Genomic DNA, 22,024 nt, shown 5'->3' with positions numbered 1-22,024 from the left:
AAACAGCCTTTTTGAAAGTAAATTTCAGAGAACCATTGTGTGGAAGGAAAAACTCACAGATAACACCAAACAATAATGACGACCCTTATAATTAACACTTAGCCAAACGCTGAATTTTGTCTTTTTGTGGATGAAAACAAATGTACTTATTTACTTCATGTCTTAAATAAGAAAAACCCTATTTACCCCACCTTGGCAGCCCTTATGGCTTTAACTTTCAACAGCATTTCCACGAAAGCCACTCTCACTTTCTCCGAATTGTCGTGGAGACTGTATTTTAGTGCTGGCAAAAGCTGCTCTAATAATGGGTGGCTTAATTTGTTATCCAAAATTATCGGTAGACACTGCAAGAAAGGAGAAAGACAAGATTCGAATTAGAACATAAACTAAAAAGGTTCAGGTGAGAAAACATCTGGGTCCACTGGTGAAATAAGTAAACACACTTGTAGAAAATAACACTTTCTTAAACGGTTTCACGTTAACACACACTTTGAATGAATTAGTATGGTTTCAAAGGCTGACCATTACTCCTCCACTGTTTCACCCAAACAAGATTAGAGTAGCTTTAAAATAATCTTCTGAGTTAAAGAAACACAGCACCACTGCTGGTGGAGCGGTGTCCAAAGCTTAGACCCTAGAGTCCTTCCTCCATGCCAACAGCCCTCACCTTCTCTGCACCTCCTGACTCCACCCTGCAGGACCCAAGCTCCTCAGATAGAGGCCAAGTAACCTGCCCAAGCTCAGTCCAGGCACCGACTTGTCGGAAGACTGATACGCCCTGCCACCTTCTCTTTTCAGTTATTAGGAAAATGGGTTTCTTATTTTAAAAGACATCTATATTTTAAAGGTCATAGGTAAATATTTACAGATGAGATTATGCAATGTCTGGGATTTGCTCCAAAGGAATTCTAGGAGACAGTGGGTGGGACTACAGATGAAACGAGATGGAGATGTCCTAGTAACTACTGTGACTGCATGATGGAGGAAGGACAGTTTTGTAGATTCTTATGAAAAGTATATGCTAGATATCAAAAAGGCAGGGAGGGTGGGTGGGAAGAGATAAACCAAAGAACTTGCATGCATATATGCTAACCCAGTGGTTCCCAAACTTATTTGGCCTACCGCCCCCTTTCCAGAAAAAATATTACTCAGCCTCTGGAAATTAATTTTTTAAAAATTTTAATAGCAGTTACTCATCGCCCCCAAATGCACCTGTGGCCATCACTGCCCCCCTGGATCACTGCAGCGCCCACTTTGGCAATCACTGTGCTAACCCATGGGCACACATAATAGGGTGGTGAGGGCCTGAGGCAGAGGGGGAGGGGGGTTAGAAGAGGTCAATGGGGGAAAAAGGGGACATATGTAATACTTTCAACAATAAAGATTTTTTTAAAGGTCAATTTTAATGTATAACTTAAAAATGTTAAAGTACATACAGGTCCTATTCTAAAATGCTGTACGTGTCCCCCCCCACACACACACACATTGAAGAAAGACCATTTCAAGTAGATAATTTGGTTGGTAAAACCTTACCTTGGACATACAAAAAAAAAAAAATGTCAATAGTGATATTATGATGTTTATATTTTAAGATGTTTCCCTCTGTATTTTCTAACTATCCTACAATAAATAAACATTGCTTATATAACTTAAAATCTTACCTTAAAGACAGAACAGCGCACATCGGCCGAGCTTGCATCGAACGCCAGGTCCCCCGTCACTTTCTTCAGGAGGTCAATGAGAATTGTCGGAGGCATCATCTCCCAGTATCTGGAAGTTATCTTACAAACACCAAGGATCCCTGCGGAACGGACCATTGGATACGGATCTTCTAAAAGGCTCTAGAAGTAGGAGGGAAAACAGCTTAAAAATCTTAAATCAGTTCCCTTTCTATCAACATCTGCTTTACACATAAGCACTTTGGACACTCACAACTCATCCAATGTTCCAAGTTACAGAACTACGGGTCATGCAGACCCACAATCTTTGGTCAAGTGTCATTTCCACAGCTGACGACTGCAGCTCTCATGGGGCCTGATTTGACAATCCCGCCCCAGGATGTGGCCGACGTAGGGCCTCCAAGTCTACTCCGCTGTTGAGAGCACTGTCCTGAGCACCAGTCTCTTAGACACTGCCTATGCAAACTGCTCCCGAGTTCTCCAAGTGCTGAAATGCACTGAGCCCAAAATAAAGTCATTTTGCTTGCAATGACTCAATCCAGACAATGGTCCTACGTATCTGATGGAAATACACGAGAGCACCTGGAGAATCCAACACAACCAGCAAAACCCACAAAACCATGACTCCTCAACTCTAAACTTAACTACCAATTCACAGAAAGACAGAGGGCAGAGGAACACACCAATGACACTGTAGGGATGGGTTCTGTAAAACCAGGACTCTGGGGAACAAATGAATTAATTTGGCATCTTCAACAACAAAAAAATAGCAAGGAAAAAAAGAGAGAGCCCGGCTGGCATTGCTCAGTGGTTGAGCATTGACCTATGCACCAGGAGGTCATGGTTCACTTCCTGGTCAAGGGCACATGCCTGGGTTGCAGGCATACAGGAGGCAGCCGACCAATGATTCTCCCTCATCACTGATGTTTCTCTCTCTCTCCCTCCCTTCCTCTCTGAAATCAATAGAAATGTATTTTTCTTAAAAAGAGAGGAGAGATTTCTGGAGAGGGACATCCTATTATAATTTCAGCTTTCTTTTAAATATATTTTTATTTATTTCAGAGAGGAAGGGAGGAGAGAAAGATAAATGATGAGCCCTGGCTCGTTTGGCTCAGTGGATAGAACGTCCACCTGCGGACTGAAGGATCCCGGGTTCAATTCCAGTTAAGGGCACATGCCCGGGTGGCAGGCTTGATCCCCAGTCGGGGGCGTGCAGGAGGCAGCTGATCAATGATTCTCTCTCATCATTGATGTTTCTATCTCTCCCTTCCTCTCTGAAATAAATAAAAAAACATATTTAAAAAAAAAGATCAATGAGAGAATCATTGATCAGCTACCTCCTGCATGCCTCACACTAGGAATCAAGCCCGAAACCTGGGCATATGCCCTTGACTGGGACCCTTCAGTCTGCAGGCCACGGCTCTATCCACTGAGCCAACCCAGTTAGGGCTATAATTTCAACTTTCTGTCTGAGATTTTTCACAATTAGTCAGAAAACAAACAAAATTAAGTATTTAAGAGTGCCATGGGTAACCATCATTATCATGGCTTTTTTTTTTCTATTTCTGCCTATAATTTTCTTCTACTAACTAGGAAACTAACGTTTTTACTTGTGTTAGGAACCTGCGCGTGCGGAAGTGTGGAGAACTGAGCAGGGGCAGCACTTTCCAGCAAGGAGAGGAAGAGCCACAGCACCCAGGAAACAATGTCACACCTCACGTCCTAACGCCTCATTTGAAAACCCAGTCACCTGGAAAAACAACTGCAACAGGCACTACCTATAGGTTTGCCTTAGACACACGACCCACAACTCCACAGTAGGCAGTATCCCCACCCACAATTCACAGGGGAAAAGACAGAAAAGTGTCACCCAAAGTTACACAGGTGGAGTCAAACCTGGGGGTGTTTTAAGCCCTATGATATACTACTTCTCTGCTGGAGAGATAAGAATACACTTAAAACATTTAAAATTATATGAAGCAATAATTAAATGTTCCAAAGGAGATGAAGAGGAAGAGAGAAGGGCACTATGGACCCACAATGTCACCGGGGAGAGAATGGATTTCCTTGAAGAATGTCAACATCTGGAAAGCTTGCCATGGCGGGGCAGGGGGGCAGGGGAGGGACAGGCAGATGCAGGGGACAGCCAGGACGCACACCAGGCCAGACAGAGCTGAAGTGATAAGGAGCTTGACTACATGAATACGTACATAGAGCTCTTCAAACTGTTTCTGAATTTCACTGTCCATTTCAATGGCATTGAAGTTTGGATCCCTAATAGGAAATGCTTCAACGAACAACAGGGCAGCATTTGAGCGAACTTCAGAGTTTCTGGCCTGGAATAATGAAGGAAGAGTGTGTCAGGGCCCACAGAGAGGACGGCATTAGAAGGCGTCAGTGGAGAGTCTGAGTAAAGGTCCTGGCATCTCAGCACAGACTGACTTACGAATTAAAGACAATTTAAATAGACCGCACTGAGACCTTCCTTAGGTTCAGCCAAGCGCAGCTCAGTGCTGACAGATGGAAGATCGATTCCTTGCTCAAAGCCCACCTTGCATCACTAAGACACACTGACATCACATCCCACCCCTACACGCCCCTGTGCTGCAATCCTGTGACTGGAATGCTCCCAGTGCTGTCATCCTGGCGCCCAGTCTCAGCAGGGGGTCTTGAGGAACCAGGACACCCTGCCCAGCTCTGCAGACCCCCCTACCTCTGCTGGTTTACTGAGCACAGCCCCTCCTCCCCTCCCAACTGTGTGGTCAGCACTAAACCAACTCAGATCAGTCTGATTTAATAAAAGAATAAAACATTCATCCCAAAATGTCACGAGGCTCCCAGCCCAGGCCTGCTTCCACTGCCCTCCCGCGGTTTGGAATGAGTGTGTCTAAGCACGACAGACAGCCGGCATGTGCACCTTCAGGCCTCTCCAGAGGATGGGCTTGTACAGTCGGTAGAGCATCTCCTCCACGCCTTGCCGAACTCTCTTCTGATGGTGAAAGTAACTCAGCACCTGGAGCCAAGAAAGAAGAACACAAAGCACCACATGTGAAGGAAACCCACAGCACAAGTACAGAGCAAGGCCCCACCAACAGCCACAAACCTCATCACCTTTCGGATAAAACAGAAAAGTGTCAGGCCACGTGGTCTCCACAGCGTTCCAGGTAAAGATGGACTGGCTACAGTTCTGCTCGGGTCTAAGAGCCTTGCTGGACTCCCAGCACAGGCCCACCTATCCCTCCAAGTGAGTGTCACTGCTCAGTGGTCCTGCACAGCATGAACTTAGCTCACATACCAAGTGCTTCTGAATAACCAGCAACAACTGCTCTTTGAGCTTCTCTTCCTTTCTTTTCTGCTCCCTTCTTTCCCAGCCAGAATCTTCCTGCCACTTTTTTTTTTTTAAATCCTCACCGGAGGATATGTTTACTGATTTTAGCGAGAAGGGAGAAGAAAACATGGATTAGCTGCCCCAGTAAACACTTCAACCAGGGATCAAACTCAAAACCTAGGTATGTGCCCCAACTGGGAATCGAACCTGCGACCTTTTGGTATAAGGGACAACGCTCCAACCAACTGAGCCACCTGGCTAGGGCGTTTCTGCCACTCCTCACAGACTCCTGTCCCCAACAACAATCAAGTCTGCCTCACTTCCTTAATTCACAACTCTAGGGGATTGATTACATAGGTAAAAAGTGAAAAATAAACAGGCTATAAAACAGCCTGTGCTTTAAGTGAACTTGACTCATCTTTACCCTAAAAGAACTAGTCTAAAGATTAATTTTTCTGATTGTTCATTTTACTTAGTTTTTATTGATGTCATAAGTGATATGAGTCTATAGTCTGTTTTTGTATACAATATTATCAAGTTTTGGTATCAAGGTATACTTGTTCACAGAAACATTTGTAAACAGATTTATTGAGATAATTCATATACCAAAAAAGTCACTCTTTTAAAGTGTTCGATTCAGTCGGTTTTAGTATATTCAAAGTTGACCAACCATTGCTATTATGCAGTTTTAGAAGACTTTCATCATTAATACGGGGACTTTTACTTTCTGAAGACTTCCGAAGCATTTCCCAAAGATTCTTTTGACATATCGATAAAATAATTTATCATATAAATATAGTGTTTATCCAAAAAAGAATTTTAAGAAGAAACTATGTGTTATAAGCAGCAAGAACAATTACTTAAGAGTGCAGGAATGTATTTCATTTGAGAAGGAAAATCTAATATTCTTCCTTTTAATTCTTTCTGTGCATTTTCCCATAAATTTATCTACACTCATAATATATTAATTACTCAGAGACCACAGCAGGAAAAACAGATATGAAAATGAGAGTGTGAGGCACCCACGTCACAAATCTGTAGTTTAACATGATGCCTCTCCTATGACTAAACAGAACCTGAGACACCAAACTACACGTGTGATCACACCTGAATGAACCACACTGGGATGGGGGTGGACAGGGGGTTATCTTTGGGCTCTTTATCTTTGGATAACTCAAACTAAATCATCAATAACGTAAAAAAATGTTTCCTTACCCATTCAAACATTATATAATTAGTATATTGACATTCTACAAACAACTGCAGTTTCACTGTTCACAAAGGAAAGAGTCCACCTTTTCCACTTAGCTTCTTGACACTCGGTGCCAAAAGCAACAGCTGATCAACATAACAAAGGGGACTCAGCCCTCCTGCCAGAGTCCGACCATCACCAGGCACCTACCAGTGTGGCAAGGGCACTGACAAGCAAGCCTTACTCAGTCACACCATTGACAATCTATATATATAAAAGCCTAAGGGACCGAACAACTGGTTGACCGGTCGCTATGACGCACACTGACCACCAGGGGGCAGACGCTCAATGCAGGAGCTGCTCCCTTGTGGTCAATGCGCTCCCACAGCCAACCTCCTGTGGTCCCTCCCCTGGCCGGCTGGATGGTCAGTGTGCTCCCACAGCCAACCTCCCACGGTCCCTCCCCCCGGACTGGGCGATACAGCCCAATCGGCCCCAATCGCCAGGCCGAGGGACCCCACCCATGCACAAATTCGTGCACTGGGCCTCCAGTATAAAGATAAAATTCAGATATAAATTCTGAGATGACTTTTTAAAAACAAAATCTTACCAAGAGAAACTAACAAAACACTATCCCATATGGTCTGCAGAATACCAAAATGGAAATATAAATGTATGAAAGTAAATAATAAAATTAGTCTCAACTATCATCTGTTCTGGAAAAAAAGCAGCAGTGGAAATTAGAAAGTGATGATTCTGACATATTTATGTCAAAGAATTTAATTAAGGTGGCTTCATTAAGTTCTGACACCATAACAGTATTGCTTTGCTTCACTAATTAGAGCTTTGGTGGCAGGATACAACTGCCAGATACCAATATCGAGATTCTGAAAAATCCCCTAGAACTGATAGCCACCAAGGCTTAACTTCAGCTTTAAACTTAACAAAAACAGTGATCTCAAAAGGAAAGAGCGAGACAGTGGACGCGTCAGGGCCTGCTCACCTCGCGCACTCGGGAGTGCACTGGAGACCTCCGCGGGAGGTGGATCCCGTGGTACATGAAGTCCTGGATGCAGTCACTTTCGATCGTCTGGAACAACAAGCGGATGGAGTGACACGGAGTGTGCGTTTCCAGACAGACAGCAGGACCGGCAGAGCAACAGTGCCAGCACAAACTTCCATCTCACGAGGAAGGAACCTGGCTCCTTCCATCAGAGCGTCTGTTTTAAGTGGACACCTCTCTCTAATTTTCACCAGAGAACACTTAGCTTCCTCGATCTTATTTGATGACATACTAACTTGTGATGAATGGCAGTTCAAGCCAGCAGGCTCGGAGACTGAGTGAGGCTGGGAGCCCTCATGAGTCGTCCTGGTAACCTCAGAGGGCTGGATTTTTTCCAAGGACCTCCCAAACGACACTGACCTACCTCTAAGGGATGGACGGATTCCAAAGGGACTGAAACAAGGTCTTTCAGAGCTGCTACAGGGAGGGGCCGGGCAAGACGGGCTGTGGGAAGCTCCTGGGAGGCCAGGGCACCAAGGATCCCCAATGGGGAGACTGAGGCAAGGCCAGATGCCAGGAGCAGCCCTGGTTCTCCAAATGCCATGGCTTCAGGAAAGATATAAGGGAAGCCTCCTGCTAGTATTAACCTCTTCTCCATCATCTTTGAAACTATTTCCTCACCTGAAGCCACTAACAAATCTCAGTCATAAGTGGGAACCAACCACTCACTGCCAACTTGTGATGACATAGGAGATCCCTGGCTCCACCTCCCGGGCTCTGGGCTTTTAGAGCCAACAACCAGAATGTGACCGGGTTTCTCCAATATACCAATGGCACAGGATCAAACAGATGAAAGGGGGGGAGGGACCAATGCTCTCAGAGAGTGAAATGACAAAACCTGCAAATGCCATTGGGAGACTTGCTGGAGCAAAAAAGAAAAAACTGTAAAAAGACATTTTTGGGCCCTGGCCAGTGTGGCTCCATTGGTTAGAATGTTGTCCCATACACCAGAAGGTGGTGGGCTCGATTCCCAGTCAGGGCACATACTAGGTTGGGGGTTTAATACTCCATCAGGGTGCATACAGGAGGAAACTGATCGATGTTTCTCCCTCACATCAATGTTTTGCTCTCACTCTCCCTTCCTCTCTTTAAAAAAATCAATTAAAAAATGGAAACGTTATAACATAATTTTTAAAGACATTTTTAAAACAAAGCTGATAAATTTAAATATGGCTAAATTATTTCTAAGACTCCTCAGGAATTGTTAATTTTGTTGCATGCGACAATGGCACCATATAAACCTATCTAGACAGGGATAGTGAAGAACAGACAAGAAATGTCTGGAATTTGCTTTAAAAACTTGGAGGGAGAGGGGAAGGGCAGAAACAGAACTATCTGGTACTAATTTGGCACAGACCTAGTCAAACAATTAAGTTCTTAATTATAAATTTCTATGTTTTAAACCATTACTGGAGAAAAAGGGGACAAATATTCCTTCCTGTAAGTTTCATGCGGTAATAAAACAATGCAAAAAATGCATAACAATGCCCTGGTTTTGCCCTTTCTCCAAAAAATTATGCTATAAAACTATTCCAGAAGTTAATAATCTTTTGTTTTCTAGAAGTAGAAGTTGGTGAGTCACATAAACCGAGCATAAGCAGGCACAGAGCAGAGTAGATAGAAATCAACTCCAAGCATCAGGCACCCTCCCTGTCTGCCTGCAAACCGGCCCCCCACCCACTAACTCAGGGTCCATTCCTCCAAAGGAAAGACCCCTTTTTTACTTAAAGCAAAAACTTTACTCTCAGAGGAAAAGAAAACACATTTGAGAACCTAATATGAGAAAAATATAAAGGATATAAGACTGATACTTTTTGGTATTTTTGAATACTTAATTGTGATTATGAATTATATCACCATACCTTCATAATATAGATATTATACAGTCATTAAAGGTGAGCCATATTCAAAATGAATATCTTTAAATTCTGGAAAATAATGCAACTAAAACAAGTGGCTGAGGTTCCCACGCAGCACTATCCAACAGAAATAGGTGAGACATAAGAGCAGTTTTAAGTTTTCTAGTGGCCACATTAAAAACAGAAAAAAGAAACAGGTAAATTTATTGTAACAATGTTTTGTTTAACCCAAAATATGCCCAAACTATCAATACTGACAGAGCCTCAGCACAGGATTTTCATTTTTTCCAGCACAGGCTTTGAATCACTCTTCCAAGGAGAACGTAACAAAGCGTTAACATTTAATAAAATAAAAATACCTCCAATATTTTCCCGGAAGCCTTTCTCCAAGCTCTGAAATAAACTTCTGCAATGTGTACCATCAAGGATCTATTTTAAAAATAAAAAAAAATGTAATGCAAAGAATTACACTTTTAATGTGCATCGCTCTAGGAACTCTCCTGCCCCAGGGAAGAGCGTGGGCGCGGGAGTGCTTTGCGAAGTCACTGTGGAGAGTTGTTAGCTACCCACAGCAGTAAGTACGAAAAGAAGAGAGTTTTGAGAGTTTAGTATCAAACTATGTTCTTCCTTCTCAATCAAGGCTCCCCCAGAACTTGACTGTTTTCTGGGAAACTATGGGAACATAAGCCTAGAACTAAATTTCTAAATCTAAATAAAATTTAAAACTACATAAAATTTTCAAAACTTTTAGGCTACTAATTCCCTAAAATACCAGAGATGACTTTAGAGCAGCGGTTCTCAACCTGGGGGTCGAACGACCCTTTCACAGGGGTCGCCTAAGACCATCCTACATATCAGATATTTACATTACAATTCATAACAGTAGCAACATTACAGTTAGGAAGTAACAACGAAAATAATTTTATGGTTGGGTCACAACATGAGGAACTGTATTTAAAGGGCCAGAAGGTTGAGAACCAATGCTTTAGAGAATAATTAGGACTCCACTGGTTCAACCCAAAATTCTGCAAATGAGGAAGCAATGCGTCCTGAGAAGCAGCAGGAGCTCAGCAGCAAGAGGGTCAGGTGTGTCGGAGCCCAGCACTCACACTGCTGCTTGGCAGAGGGGAGGCAGCAGCAAGCCAACTCTAGAGGCTGAGGGTTTGATTCTGAAATGCAGACTGAGCGCCCAGCACAGAGCAGCTCCAACATGGTTCTGCAGCCGCAGACAGCAGACAACAGCCCTCACCGTGAGCAACAACTAGTGTGTGTGTGTGGGGGGGTGGGGCTGGTTGTGTCTCAGCACTCTTCCCTTCAGGGCTCCGCCCCATGTAACTCAGTGCTTAGTGAGTGAGGAGCAGACGTGACATTCAAATGGTAGCAGATGTGCTAGTGAGACAGGCTTTACTGTGACTGAGGCTGAGATTTAACTGGGGGATAATCTGACTATTTAAAGAACTACCACAAATTAACATCTTAATTTTAAGTCATTACTAAAAAAGAATTATTTCCTGTACAGGGGAAAATACTACCTAGTTACAAAACGAATCATCTGTAATAATAAAAGCATAATATGCTAATTCAACCAGATGTCCTTCTGGATGAAGCCGGGGCTGCAAGGGAAGCCCAGGTCCCGGGTGCCAGAGAGAAGCTGGTGCCAGCAGCTGGGGGAAGGAAGGCCTACCCTTGCATGAATTTCGTGCATTGGGCCTCTAGTAATAAATAAGAGGTAACTTCTACAGTTTCCAAAAGATTAATATAACTTTAAAAACTCAGGTCAAAACTTTCAAAACCAGATTAAGAGAGCACAAAATATTACCTTTAATACTTACTTCTGTAATCCCTGTAACTGGTTTTTAATGGTTCCATGGATCATTTTAATAAAATTTGTATTCCAACTGAAGAGAGAACTAAGAAATCTTCTTCCCTACAAGAAAATAGGATATAATGATAAATTTGAAACCACATAAAAAGTTCCCAGCAAGTAAAGAACAATTCTTTGATTGTTTAATAACACTTAAGTTTGCTGTTCCCAACCAGGAAGCATCTGCAATTAGAACTTGGAACCCAGACGGGAGCTGTGCTGGAGAGCGGCCCCTCCGGTGCGGGCATGGCACAGGGAGCCCTGCAGTACCGCCGTGGCAGCAGCACCACTGAGCTCCTTCCTCACTCGACTGCAGGATGACAGACAGGCAGCAACTCAGGGCTCTGAGGTAAGCTAAGGATTCCATACACATCTCACCTGGCTGTCACAGATGTCCACATAACCTGAAGTAAAGAATGTTCAAAATCTCCCATTTTGGGGTGGGAATGGAATCGAATATTAGTTCATTTCATCTTTTTTAAAAATATATTTTATTGAGTTTTTACAGAGAGGAAGGGAGAAGGATAGAGAGAAACATCAATGAGAGAGAAACATCGATCAGCTGCCTCCTGCACACCCCCTAAATGGGGATGTACCTGCAACCAAGGTACATGCCCTTGACCGGAATCGAACCTGGGACCTTTCAGTCCGCAGGCTGATGCTCTATCCACTGAGCCAAACCGGTTAGGGCTCATCTTTTTTTTTTAATATATTTTTAGTGATTTCAGAGAGGAAGGGAGAGGAAGAGAGAGAAAAAAAACAAATGATGAAAGAGAATCATTGATCGGCTGCCTCCTGCATGCCTCACACTGGGGATCAAAGCCCATAGCCCGGGCATGTGCCCCGACTGGGAATTGAACCACGACCTCCTGGTTCATAGGTCGACACTCAACCACTGAGCTACATTGGCCAAGCCATTTTATCTTTAATAAACGAGAAAACTGAGGACTTACAAATTTAAGAGGCTAAGTAGCTGCTAAGCTAGAATTTTCAAATAAACACAGTCCCCAAGTTAGATGGCACACAAAAGGCTGCATTCTAAATACAAGCAAGTCTTCTTTGCACCCCTAGCATGGGCACACAGTCAGTGTTAACTATACTCACGTTACTAGGTTATACCTATGAACCTAAAAAGCAAGAATAGTCACCCTCTGTAGAGTGCATAGAACACACCCACCAAGAACCTCCCTGGGGAACAGCACCCCTCACTGCTCCCAGCACACAGTCTATGGAAACTACAGCCAAGCAGCACCTTCACACACATGGCAGGGGAACCATGCATGCAACAAGTTAGTTTTTTGTTTTTTTTTAAGTATTTACTGAAATACTTATCATTTATTTACTTGTCAGTAGAATACAAGATATGTTTTGTTTAGAATGACTAAAAACTGACCTAAACAAATGAATGATTAACAGGAAACTAAGTTTAGATATCTTAAATTCAAAAGGGCACATCAGTTAAGAAGAGTTGCAGCACTCGGGTGTGTGTGTGTGTCTATGCCATACACGTGCATACACATACATATGTAAGTTAGACAAAGGCAACTCATCAACTGCTATGTGTAAGCCAATGGAAACAAAGTTGATGGTCTGAATCCACTCTCAGCTTCTTTACTCTCCCCAGTTTCCTAACAATCCTGGAGGTTAAGGCACAGGATGGCGATGCGATAACAGCAATAAGCACCATCGGAGCACTTCCTGCGACCGCAAGCTCAGCACCTGTGATGCTGGCGGAGGTTTCCCAGGCATCGCGGCCGGTGCCTCACAGCTACTATCGCTACTTTACAGAAAGAAACACTCAGGCTGAGAGTGGTCTGATGAAGGCCCGCCCTCATGAAGTGTGCAAACAGGGATCTGAGCACAGCCCCTCTGACCCCAGAAGCCGAAGATCTTGGTCAGTGTGGTCAGTAATCACTCACCGCCCTGGCACCTGGCTGGCGGGGATGGTGCGCTGCAGCGAGGGGCAGGCTGCGTCAAACCCTGTCTCTCCCACTGACTGCCGAGGCTTCAAGCACACACTCCATGGAGGAGCTTCTGACCTGGAGCCCTTCCTCCTCCTGCAGGTTTGTTCCCACCCCACTCAGGGAGGAGTGACGATTTCCTCCTTTGCCACCAACATATGCCTGCCGGGCCATGAGCAACCAAACGCAAAGGCTGCATCCTAAATACAAGCAAGTCTTCTTTGCACCCCTAGCAAGGGCACACAGTCAAAGCTCAATAAACAATGATGGAAAGACCCAGAGAAAGCAAGTCAGCACTGTCCCACAGACTTATGCAAGCCACTCTGTAGTTTTTAATTCTCTAATGGCCACCATAATAAAAGTGAAAAAGAATTAATTTTAATGTTTATGTAAGCCAATATATCCAAAAATTATCATTTAAATATATAACTAATGAAATTATTGAGACATCTTACATCCTTTTTTCATAGTAAGTTTTTGTTTGTTAATATTCATCCGAGGATATTTTTTCCATTGATTTTTATTTATTTTTCTTCTTTATTAAGGTATTACATATGTGTCCTTATTCCATTGATTTTTAGAGAGAATGGAAGGGGGGGGCGGGTAGAGAGAAACATCGATACGAAAGACACAGCGATTGGTTGCCTCCCACATGAGAGGAACCTGCAACCCAGGAATGTGCCCTTGACTAGGAATCGAACCTGAGACCATCTGGTGCATGGGCCAATGCTCTAACCACTAAGAACACCGGCCAGGGCCTAAGTTTAGATTGAGAAAGTATGTGTGTTTTGTAAAACTTCACCTTGAAGTCTTTGAGCACCTTCATTATTTTTTCCTCTTAATTGAAAATCAAACCTAAAGAGACAGTAATCTCAGAGTCTTTTCCCTTTTCTCTTTCCCTTTAGTGTCCCTATCTAACAATGGGGTCTGGGCCAGTGACTTAACCAGCCCGGAGGGACGACATTAAGTAGAAGTGCCAACAAGCCCTTCCCCTCTCTGCTTCCTCCTGCTCCAGAGGTTCGGGCTGGAGCACTAGAGCGGCTGTGACCACGTGAGGGCAGGGAGATAGCAGATGGGCCGCCCAGCGGTTGCAGCGCTGTGTGAAGCACAGGCACACATGGTCACACAGCTATGGCATTCGTTTCGGAGCCCACAGAGCGGGAAGAGTCAGCATGTCACACAAGTGTTTTCAAAGCTTTCCACATGAGATTACCAATCACAGAAGCTGCGTCACTCCCACCCCCCGAACCCCCTTATAAACACTATTCTAGAGAGGAGAAACCAAGATGGCGGCATAGGTAAACACCGGAAATTGCTGCCTCACACAACCACTTCAAAAATACAACGAAAAGACAAAACGGACATCATCCAGAACCACAGGAAGGCTGGCTGAGTGGAAATTCTACAACTAGAAGGAAAGAGAAAAGCACACTGAGACTCAGAGGAGCTGCGGAAGTGAAGTGCAGAGGTACGGAGGCTCGAGCGCGCACGGAAAGGGGCTGGTACCTGAGGATGTGGCTGTCTTTTTCAATCAGGAGGGAGTCTCAAGCTCCCGACTGCTCTGAGCTCCAGTTCCGGGAAGTCTCTGGGGACCCAGACTCATACGGAGAGAAACTGGACTGTCTGGCATCGGTCAGAACTCGAGGGCGGCTTTCTCTCAGAGGTGCTTGCAGCGATTACCGGGACACTGAGACATGGGGCCTCTTAGGGTAGGATCGGCCATAGCTGTTTGCTCCACCCTGTTGATTCCCTGAGACCCCGCCCCACCCAAACTGTGCACAGAGGCTTTTGCATACAAAAGGCCTGGCCCTTTGCAATCTGAAAATTACCTAACGAACTGCAGCTGGGTCAGAGAGACCCAGAACTTCCAAAAGAAGGCCCAAGGCCCCATAGCAGCTCGCACTGCTTCACAGCGGGGCCTCATCTGGGCAACTCCAAACCCCAAACAAAGAAGAGGAATCTCTCCATAGCTCCTGCTGGGTAGCCTCAGGCAGAGGCTAAATTAGCACCTCCTTAGAGATCCAAGAGCCTGTGTACCCAGTGGGCAGATTGGGACCATCCAGATTACAACTCCTCAGATCCATAAGGGACACACTCAGGGGGCAGACTCAGTGAGCACCAAAGCCCCACTGAAGCAAGTCCTGCCCGAGAAGGGTGTCTCCAGCACAAGTTCTCCCACTGCAGACACAGCTGATTCTCACAGCCAATTGGCCTGGAGGTCAATTCCTCCCAGAGATACCTACAACAATCAAGGCATAACTACAACAAGACTGTGGACAAAGCCCACAAAGGGGTGCACCAAGAGTGTCCACCTCAGGTGACTGGGGAGGCTGAGCCACTGGGCCCTATAGGACACCTAGCACAGAAAGCCACTCTATCAACACAGGGAAGCAGCCAAAATGCGGAGACAAAGAAACAGGTCACAAATGACAGAAATGGAGGAAAGCAAACTACTGGACACAGAGTTCAAAACCACAGTTATAAGGTTTTTCAAGAATTTTCTAGAAACTGCCAATAAATTTAGTGAGACCCTCAAGAAATCTAGTGAGACCCTCAAGGATATGAAAAAGGACCAACTAGAAATTAGCATACACTGACTGAAATAAAGGATATTATACAGAGTTCCAACAGCAGACTAGAGGATCCCAAGAATCAAGTTAAAGATTTGAAATACGGCCCTGGCCAGTTTGGCTCAGTGGATAGAGCGTTGGCCTGTGAACTCTCTATCCCTCTCCCTTCCTCTCTGTAAAAAAATCAATAAAATATATTTAAAAAAAAAAAAAGGATTTGAAATACAAAGAAGCAAAAAACACCCAACCGGAAAAACAAAAATAAAAAAGAATCCAAAAATATGAAGATAGAAAGAAATAGACTTACAAGTCCAGGAAGCACAGAGAACCCCAAACAAAAGGAATCCAAAGAGGACCACACCAAGACACATCATAATTAAAATGCCAAGAGTAAAAGACAAAGAGAGAATCTTAAAAGCAGCAAGAGAAAGACAGTCAGTTACCTACAAGGGAATACCCATACGACTGTCAGCTGACTTCTCAACAGAAATTATGCAGGCCAGAAGGGAGTGGCAAGAAATATTCAAAGTGATGAATAGCAAGAACCTACAACCAAGATTACTTTACCCAGCAAAGCTATCATTCAGAATTGAAGGTCCGATAAAGAGCTTCACAGATAAGAAAAAGCTAAGGGAGTTCATCACCACCAAACTAGTATTATATGAAACTAGAGGCCTGTTGCACGAAAAGATTCGTGCAATAGGCCTTCCCTTCCCCTGGCTGCTGGCACCGGTTTTCCTCCGACACCCGGGACCCACGCCTTCGCTCCAGCCAGAGCCGCCTTCAGTCTTTGCTCTGCCACTTCGTGCCTACGTATGCAAATTAACCACCATCTTTGTTGATGGTTAATTTGCATATCTCGCTGATTAGCCAATGGGAGGCATAGCAAAGGTACAGTCAATTACCATGTTTGTCTATTATTAGATAGGATGCTGAAAGGTATCCTTTAAGAAGAGGAAGAAGAAGAAGGTAAAGATACAAATTATGAACAACAAATATACATCTACCAACAAGTGAATCTAAAAATCAATTGAATAAATAATCTGATGAACAGAATAAACTGGTGAATATAATAGAATCAGGGGCATAGAAAGGGAGTGGACTGACTATTCTTGGGGGGGAAAGGGGTGTGGGGGGTTCGGGAAGAGACTGTACAAAAATCATATACCTATGGATGAGGACAGTGGGGGGGCGGTAAGGGCAGAGGGTGGGGTGGGAACCAGATGGAGGGGAGCTATGGGGGGGAAAAAAGAGGAACAACTGTAATAATCTGAACAATAAAGATTTAATTAAAAAACACACACACACAAAAAAAACACTATTCTAAGTCGACATCTGGGATTTGCTTCAGATCAATCCCAGACTGGGGTGGACAGTGGTAGGAATATAGAGGAAACAAGACTGGCCATGTGTTGGTATAATTCATACTAAATTCTGAATCTATTTGTATTTTACACTTAAGACCACAGTTTGGCCACATTTCACATGCTTGGCAGCCACACATGGGCGTGACCACCAAAATGGACAGTGAGAGGGCCAAAGCAGAGCCTCTCTTTCGAATTATTAGATGGGCAGAAAAAAGAAATAAAAAAATACTGTAATGACAGTTTTGAGTATATGCCAATTAGGAATTAAGTGAGAGAAGAGTCAGACCTAATCCATGGGGAAGTGCTTTCTCAACCTTATTTTTAATCATTCTTGATTTAAAATGCAATCATGGTTTCTGCAGACAGCCCCTGCTACTATCTGATATAATGATTAAATAAGCAATGACTTGTAAAATGTTTGCTTAGTACTGCCATGCAGTGAAAACACTGTGCAATAAATAGCTCTCGATAGCTAAGATGACTCATTAAAACACTGGACACAGTAATAACAACAATCAGGTGAACTTAGAGAAAACATCCATTTAAAAAGCAGTTCATATCCCTAGCCAGTTTGGCTCAGTGAAAAGAGCGTCAGCCTGCGGACTGAAGGGTTGTGGGTTCGATCCGGTCAGGACACATGCCCGGATTACAGGCTCAATGCCCAGTGGGGGGCATGAGGGAGGAGGCCAATCAATGATTCTCTCTCATCATTGACGTTTCTATCTCTCTCTCTCCCTTCCTCTCTGAAATCAATTAAAAATATCTATATTTAAAAAAAGCAGTCACAAATATACCAGAAAAGAAAATCCTATTTACCTCTTCTTTCTTGATATAATTAACACTTATGAAGCACTCAAGTAGCATATTTTTAATTTCTCTACTTTCCTCCAAATCATAATCAAAGCAATACAAAGCTTGATGAACACGCCAAAGCCGACTTATGTCTGCACCCTAGGAAAGACAAAAAAAGAAAAACGTTAGAGTTTTTCAATAATCAGTAAGGTCACATTTCAAGTTAACAAAAAATATTTTAGAGGAACCAAGATGGCGGCATAGGTAAAACCAGAGACTGCTGCCGCAAACAACCACTTCAAAAATACAACTAAAAGACGGAACAGACATCACCCAGAACCACAGGAAAGCTGGCTGAGGAGAGACTCTTCAACTAGAAGGAAAGAGAACAGCAAACCGAGGCTCAGAGGAGGCGCAGTGTGGAAAATACAAAGGTACTGAGGTGCGCGCGCAAAGCAGGCTGGTGGCTGAGGGCGCGGTTGTCGTTTTCAGTCGGGAGGGAGTCTCAGACTCTGGGCTCCAGATCCGGGCGAGTCTCTAGGGACTCAGACTCAGACGGGAGAAGCAGGATTGTCCAGCATCAGCTGGAATCTGAGGGCAGCTTTCTCTCCAAGGTTTGCGGCGGCTGCCGGGGTTCTGAGAAGCAGAGCCTCTGGGAAGGGACTGAGAGCAGCCATAACTGCTCCCTCCACCCGCCCTGTTGATCCCGCCCCGCCCAAGCCCTGCGCAGAGCCATTTGCCGGATCGCCTCAGGCAAAGGTTAGATTAGCACCTCCCCAGAGGACAGAAGTTTTCCCACAGCTGATTCTCACAGCCAGTCAGCCTGGTGGTCAAATCCCTCTAGTATTAACTACAACAATCAAGGCTTACCTAGAACAAGACTGCGCACAAAGACCACAAGGGGGTGCACCAAGAAAGCATAAAAAATGCGGAGACAAAAAAACATGTCAGAAATGGAGGATATAGAGCTAAAAAACGCAATTTTGAGGGCTTGCAAGAAACTTGAGGAGAGCATCACAAAAACTAATGAGACCCTCGATACTACGATAGAGACTAGAAATTAAGCACATACGGACTGAAATAAAGAATATTATACCCAATAGCAGACCAGAGGAGCGCAAGAATCAAGCCAAAGATTTGAAATGCGAAGAAGCAAAAAACACCCAACCGGAAAAGCAAAATGAAAAAAAGAATCCGAAAATACCAAGATAGTGTAAGGAGCCTCTGGGACAGCTTCAAGCGCACTAATGTCAGAATTATTGGGGTGCCAGAAGATGAGAGACAGCAAGATATTGAAAACCTATTTGAAGAAATAATGGCAGAAAACTTCCCCCACCTGGTGAAAGAAATGGACTTACAGGTCCAAGAAGCGCAGAGAACCCCAAACAAAAGGAATCCAAAGAGGACCATACCAAGACACATCATAATTAAAATGCCAAGAGCAAAAGACAAAGAGAGAATCTTAAAAGCAGCAAGAGAAAGAGACTCAATTACCTACAAGGGAATACCCATACGACTGTCAGCTGATTTCTCAACAGAAACTTTGCAGGCCAGAAGGGAGTGGCAAGAAATATTCAAAGTGCTGAATACCAAGAACCTACAACCAAGAGTACTTTATCCAGCAAAGCTATCATTCAGAATTAAAGGTCAGATAAAGAGCTTCACAGATAAGGAAAAGCTAAAGGAGTTCATCACCACTAAACCAGTATTATACGAAATGCTGAAAGGTATCCTTTAAGAAGAGGAAGAAGAAAAAGGTAAAGATACAAATTGTGTACAACAAACATGCATCTATCAACAAGTGAATCTAAGAATCAAGTGAATAAATAATCTGATGTACAGAATGAACTGGTGATTATAATGAATCAGGGACATAGAAAGGGAATGGACAGACTATTCTTGGGGGGGGAGGGGAATGGGAGATGTGGGAAGAGACTGGACAAAAATCGTGCACCTATGGATGAGGACAGTGGGTGGGGAGTGAGGGCGGAGGGTGGGGTGGGAACTGGGAGGAGGGGAGTTATGGGGGAGGGGGGGAAAGAGGAACAAATGTAATCTGAACAATAAAGATTTAATTAAAAAAAAATATTTTATATAATTATAATTCTAGATTATTTATCAAAATGGAAGAATGACAAAAGAAAACAGACTTAAAAATTTGCAAATGCCTCACTCAACCACCCCCCCGGAAAAAAATCAAACCTCCTCACTGAAACCCCCCCAAAAATTTGCAAATGTCACTTGCAACTCTAAAGAACACTTTTTTTTAAGTCCTTACCAGAGGATGTTTTTATTGTTTTTTTTAGAGAAAGAGGAAGTGAGGGAAAGAGAAACATTGATTTGAGAGAGAAACATCAATCCATTGCCTCCCCTACACACCCTGACTGGGGATCAAACCCCTAACCCGGGTCAGGTATGTGCCCTGACCAGGAATCGAACCCAAAACCTTTTTGATACGTGGGTCAACACTACAACCAACTGAGCCACCCGGCCAGGGTGAGAGAACACTTTTTTAAAACAAGCCAAAGCCAGCAGAGACATTGATGCCCAGGGCTGCCCAGCAGTTTCCTGCGACTGTGAAAACATCTGTCTGCACTGTCCAGCGTGAGGGTCATTAGCCCATCAGGCTATGGAGCAACTGAAACGTGACTAGTGCAACTGAGGAACCAAACCTTTCATTTTCTTCACTTTAAATTTAAATAGCCCCATGTGACTACTGGCAACCGCAGTGAACAGGGAAGGTGTCGAATACTAGGAATATGTGATTTAAAAGCTAAACAAAAATGGCCGAAAAAGAGATAAAAAAACCAACAACAAATCAGCCCTGACCGGTTTGGCTCAGTGGATAGAGTGGCGGCCTGCGGAATGAAGGGTCCTGGGTTCGATTCTAGTCAAGGGCATGTACCTTGGTTGCGGGCACATCCCCAGTTCGGGGTGTGTAGGAGGCAGCTGATCGATGTTTCTCTCTCATCGATGCTTCTAACTCTCTACCCCTCTCCCTTCCTCTCTGTAAAAAATCAATAAAACATATTAAAAAAAAAATCGATGATGGCTTAAGGATAACTCGGCCATGCACAGGGCTGTTCATCACTCCTAGGGCAGCAGGAGAAGCTCTGTAGCTAGTTGAGGGTCCTGTCATCAAACTGGCTGCTCCTTGGAGGCCACTCACTGACGGAGCAATGTGCGTAGGCCTGAGCTTTCTAGAAAGCTGTTGGCAATGTGCATGAAGAGCTCTGAGTTCAAATCTAGGGAATTACCAACTTCATTTCTAGAAATTCCTAAATATCCCCAACACAACAATGATCACCTTGGTGGTGGGCTTATGGGTGATTTTTATCTTCCTCATTTTTTTTCCTGATTCGGGTGTGTTTTTCTGGATTTCTGAACTGTATACCAAAGATTACAGGATGAGAAAGAGCCAAGTTATATCCAACCTTCAAACATACTGTCTGTAGGTCCCCAGACCTGGGCTACAGGCTGAAACAGTCCTCCCCCACCCACCCCCTGCCACCCCCCTTCAGTCAAGTACACATTAAACAAGCAAACATACAGTTTTCGTCTGGAGGCTCTTCTTGAGCAGCAAGGTGAAAGCAGTCTTCCCCATGTCCTCTTTGGCAGGCAGGCCCTTCTCCCACCACGTCACACACAAGCCTTGGATGGAGCTCTGCAGCTTTCGTTCCGATTCAGGTAGTGCATACAAAATACCTAAAAGAGAGCCCAGTAACTGTTCCATTGGTAAGGAAAATCAATGTTGGTTCAGACTCAACAGTACAGAGCAGTGATTCTCAACCTTTTCCATCTCATGGCACATAAACTAAACATAAGAATCCTGGGGCACGCCAAAGAATACTGTTTGCCAATCTGACAAAAAACAGATGTCATTCTGATTCATTAATACTAGATGGCTAATGTCATTTTTTTTTTGACAATCTAAGGCAGGGGTGGGGAACCTTTTTTCCTGCCAAGGGCCATTTGTATACTTATAACATCATGTGCTTAATATAATTCACTTAATATAAATTTATGTTGCTATGAAAAAAGCTCCTAGATTTATTGAATTTTGATTCCCGCCTGCGGTTGCCTTGGCAGAGCCAGACCAAATGATTTTGCAGGCCTTATACGGCCCGTGGGCCAGATATTCCCCAGCCCAGATCTCAGGGAAAAGCAGTCAGGGTCCCTGACTAAACAGTCAGGTACTGCATGTTTAAAAAATTTTTGCAGCACACCAGTTGAAAATCGCTGGAATAGAGTACGATGACTTATAAAGGTTTGCTAAGCAAATATTAGTTTACTAGTGGCCCGGTGCACAAAATTCATGCATGGGGGCAGGGGTGTCCCTCAGCCCAGCC

The 22,024-nt window shown here is 44.0% G+C and overlaps 1 protein-coding gene across 4 annotated transcripts in view; it reads right to left on the bottom strand.

The window, feature by feature from the left end:
* Positions 1–22,024, bottom strand: part of NCAPG2 (non-SMC condensin II complex subunit G2) — a 70,634-nt gene that overhangs the window by 31,638 nt on the left and 16,972 nt on the right. For all 4 annotated transcript variants that reach the window (XM_070423553.1, XM_070423554.1, XM_070423556.1 and 1 more), the window contains 9 exons: positions 21,226–21,380; positions 17,700–17,834; positions 10,954–11,048; positions 9,481–9,550; positions 7,203–7,289; positions 4,597–4,692; positions 3,890–4,015; positions 1,662–1,841; positions 192–344 (listed from right to left, as the gene is read on the bottom strand). In XM_070423553.1, the coding sequence (XP_070279654.1) occupies positions 192–344; positions 1,662–1,841; positions 3,890–4,015; positions 4,597–4,692; positions 7,203–7,289; positions 9,481–9,550; positions 10,954–11,048; positions 17,700–17,834; positions 21,226–21,380 (1,097 nt within the window). The remainder of the gene's footprint in view (positions 1–191; positions 345–1,661; positions 1,842–3,889; positions 4,016–4,596; positions 4,693–7,202; positions 7,290–9,480; positions 9,551–10,953; positions 11,049–17,699; positions 17,835–21,225; positions 21,381–22,024) is intronic.

Source organism: Myotis yumanensis, unplaced genomic scaffold, assembly GCF_028538775.1.
Source record: "Myotis yumanensis isolate MYYU_CA2020_CCGP unplaced genomic scaffold, mMyoYum1.0.hap1 SCAF_9, whole genome shotgun sequence".
NCBI classification, from domain to species: domain Eukaryota; kingdom Metazoa; phylum Chordata; class Mammalia; order Chiroptera; family Vespertilionidae; genus Myotis; species Myotis yumanensis.
Note: the sequence above shows the minus strand (reverse complement) of the source record. Positions and strands in the feature narration are given on the sequence as shown.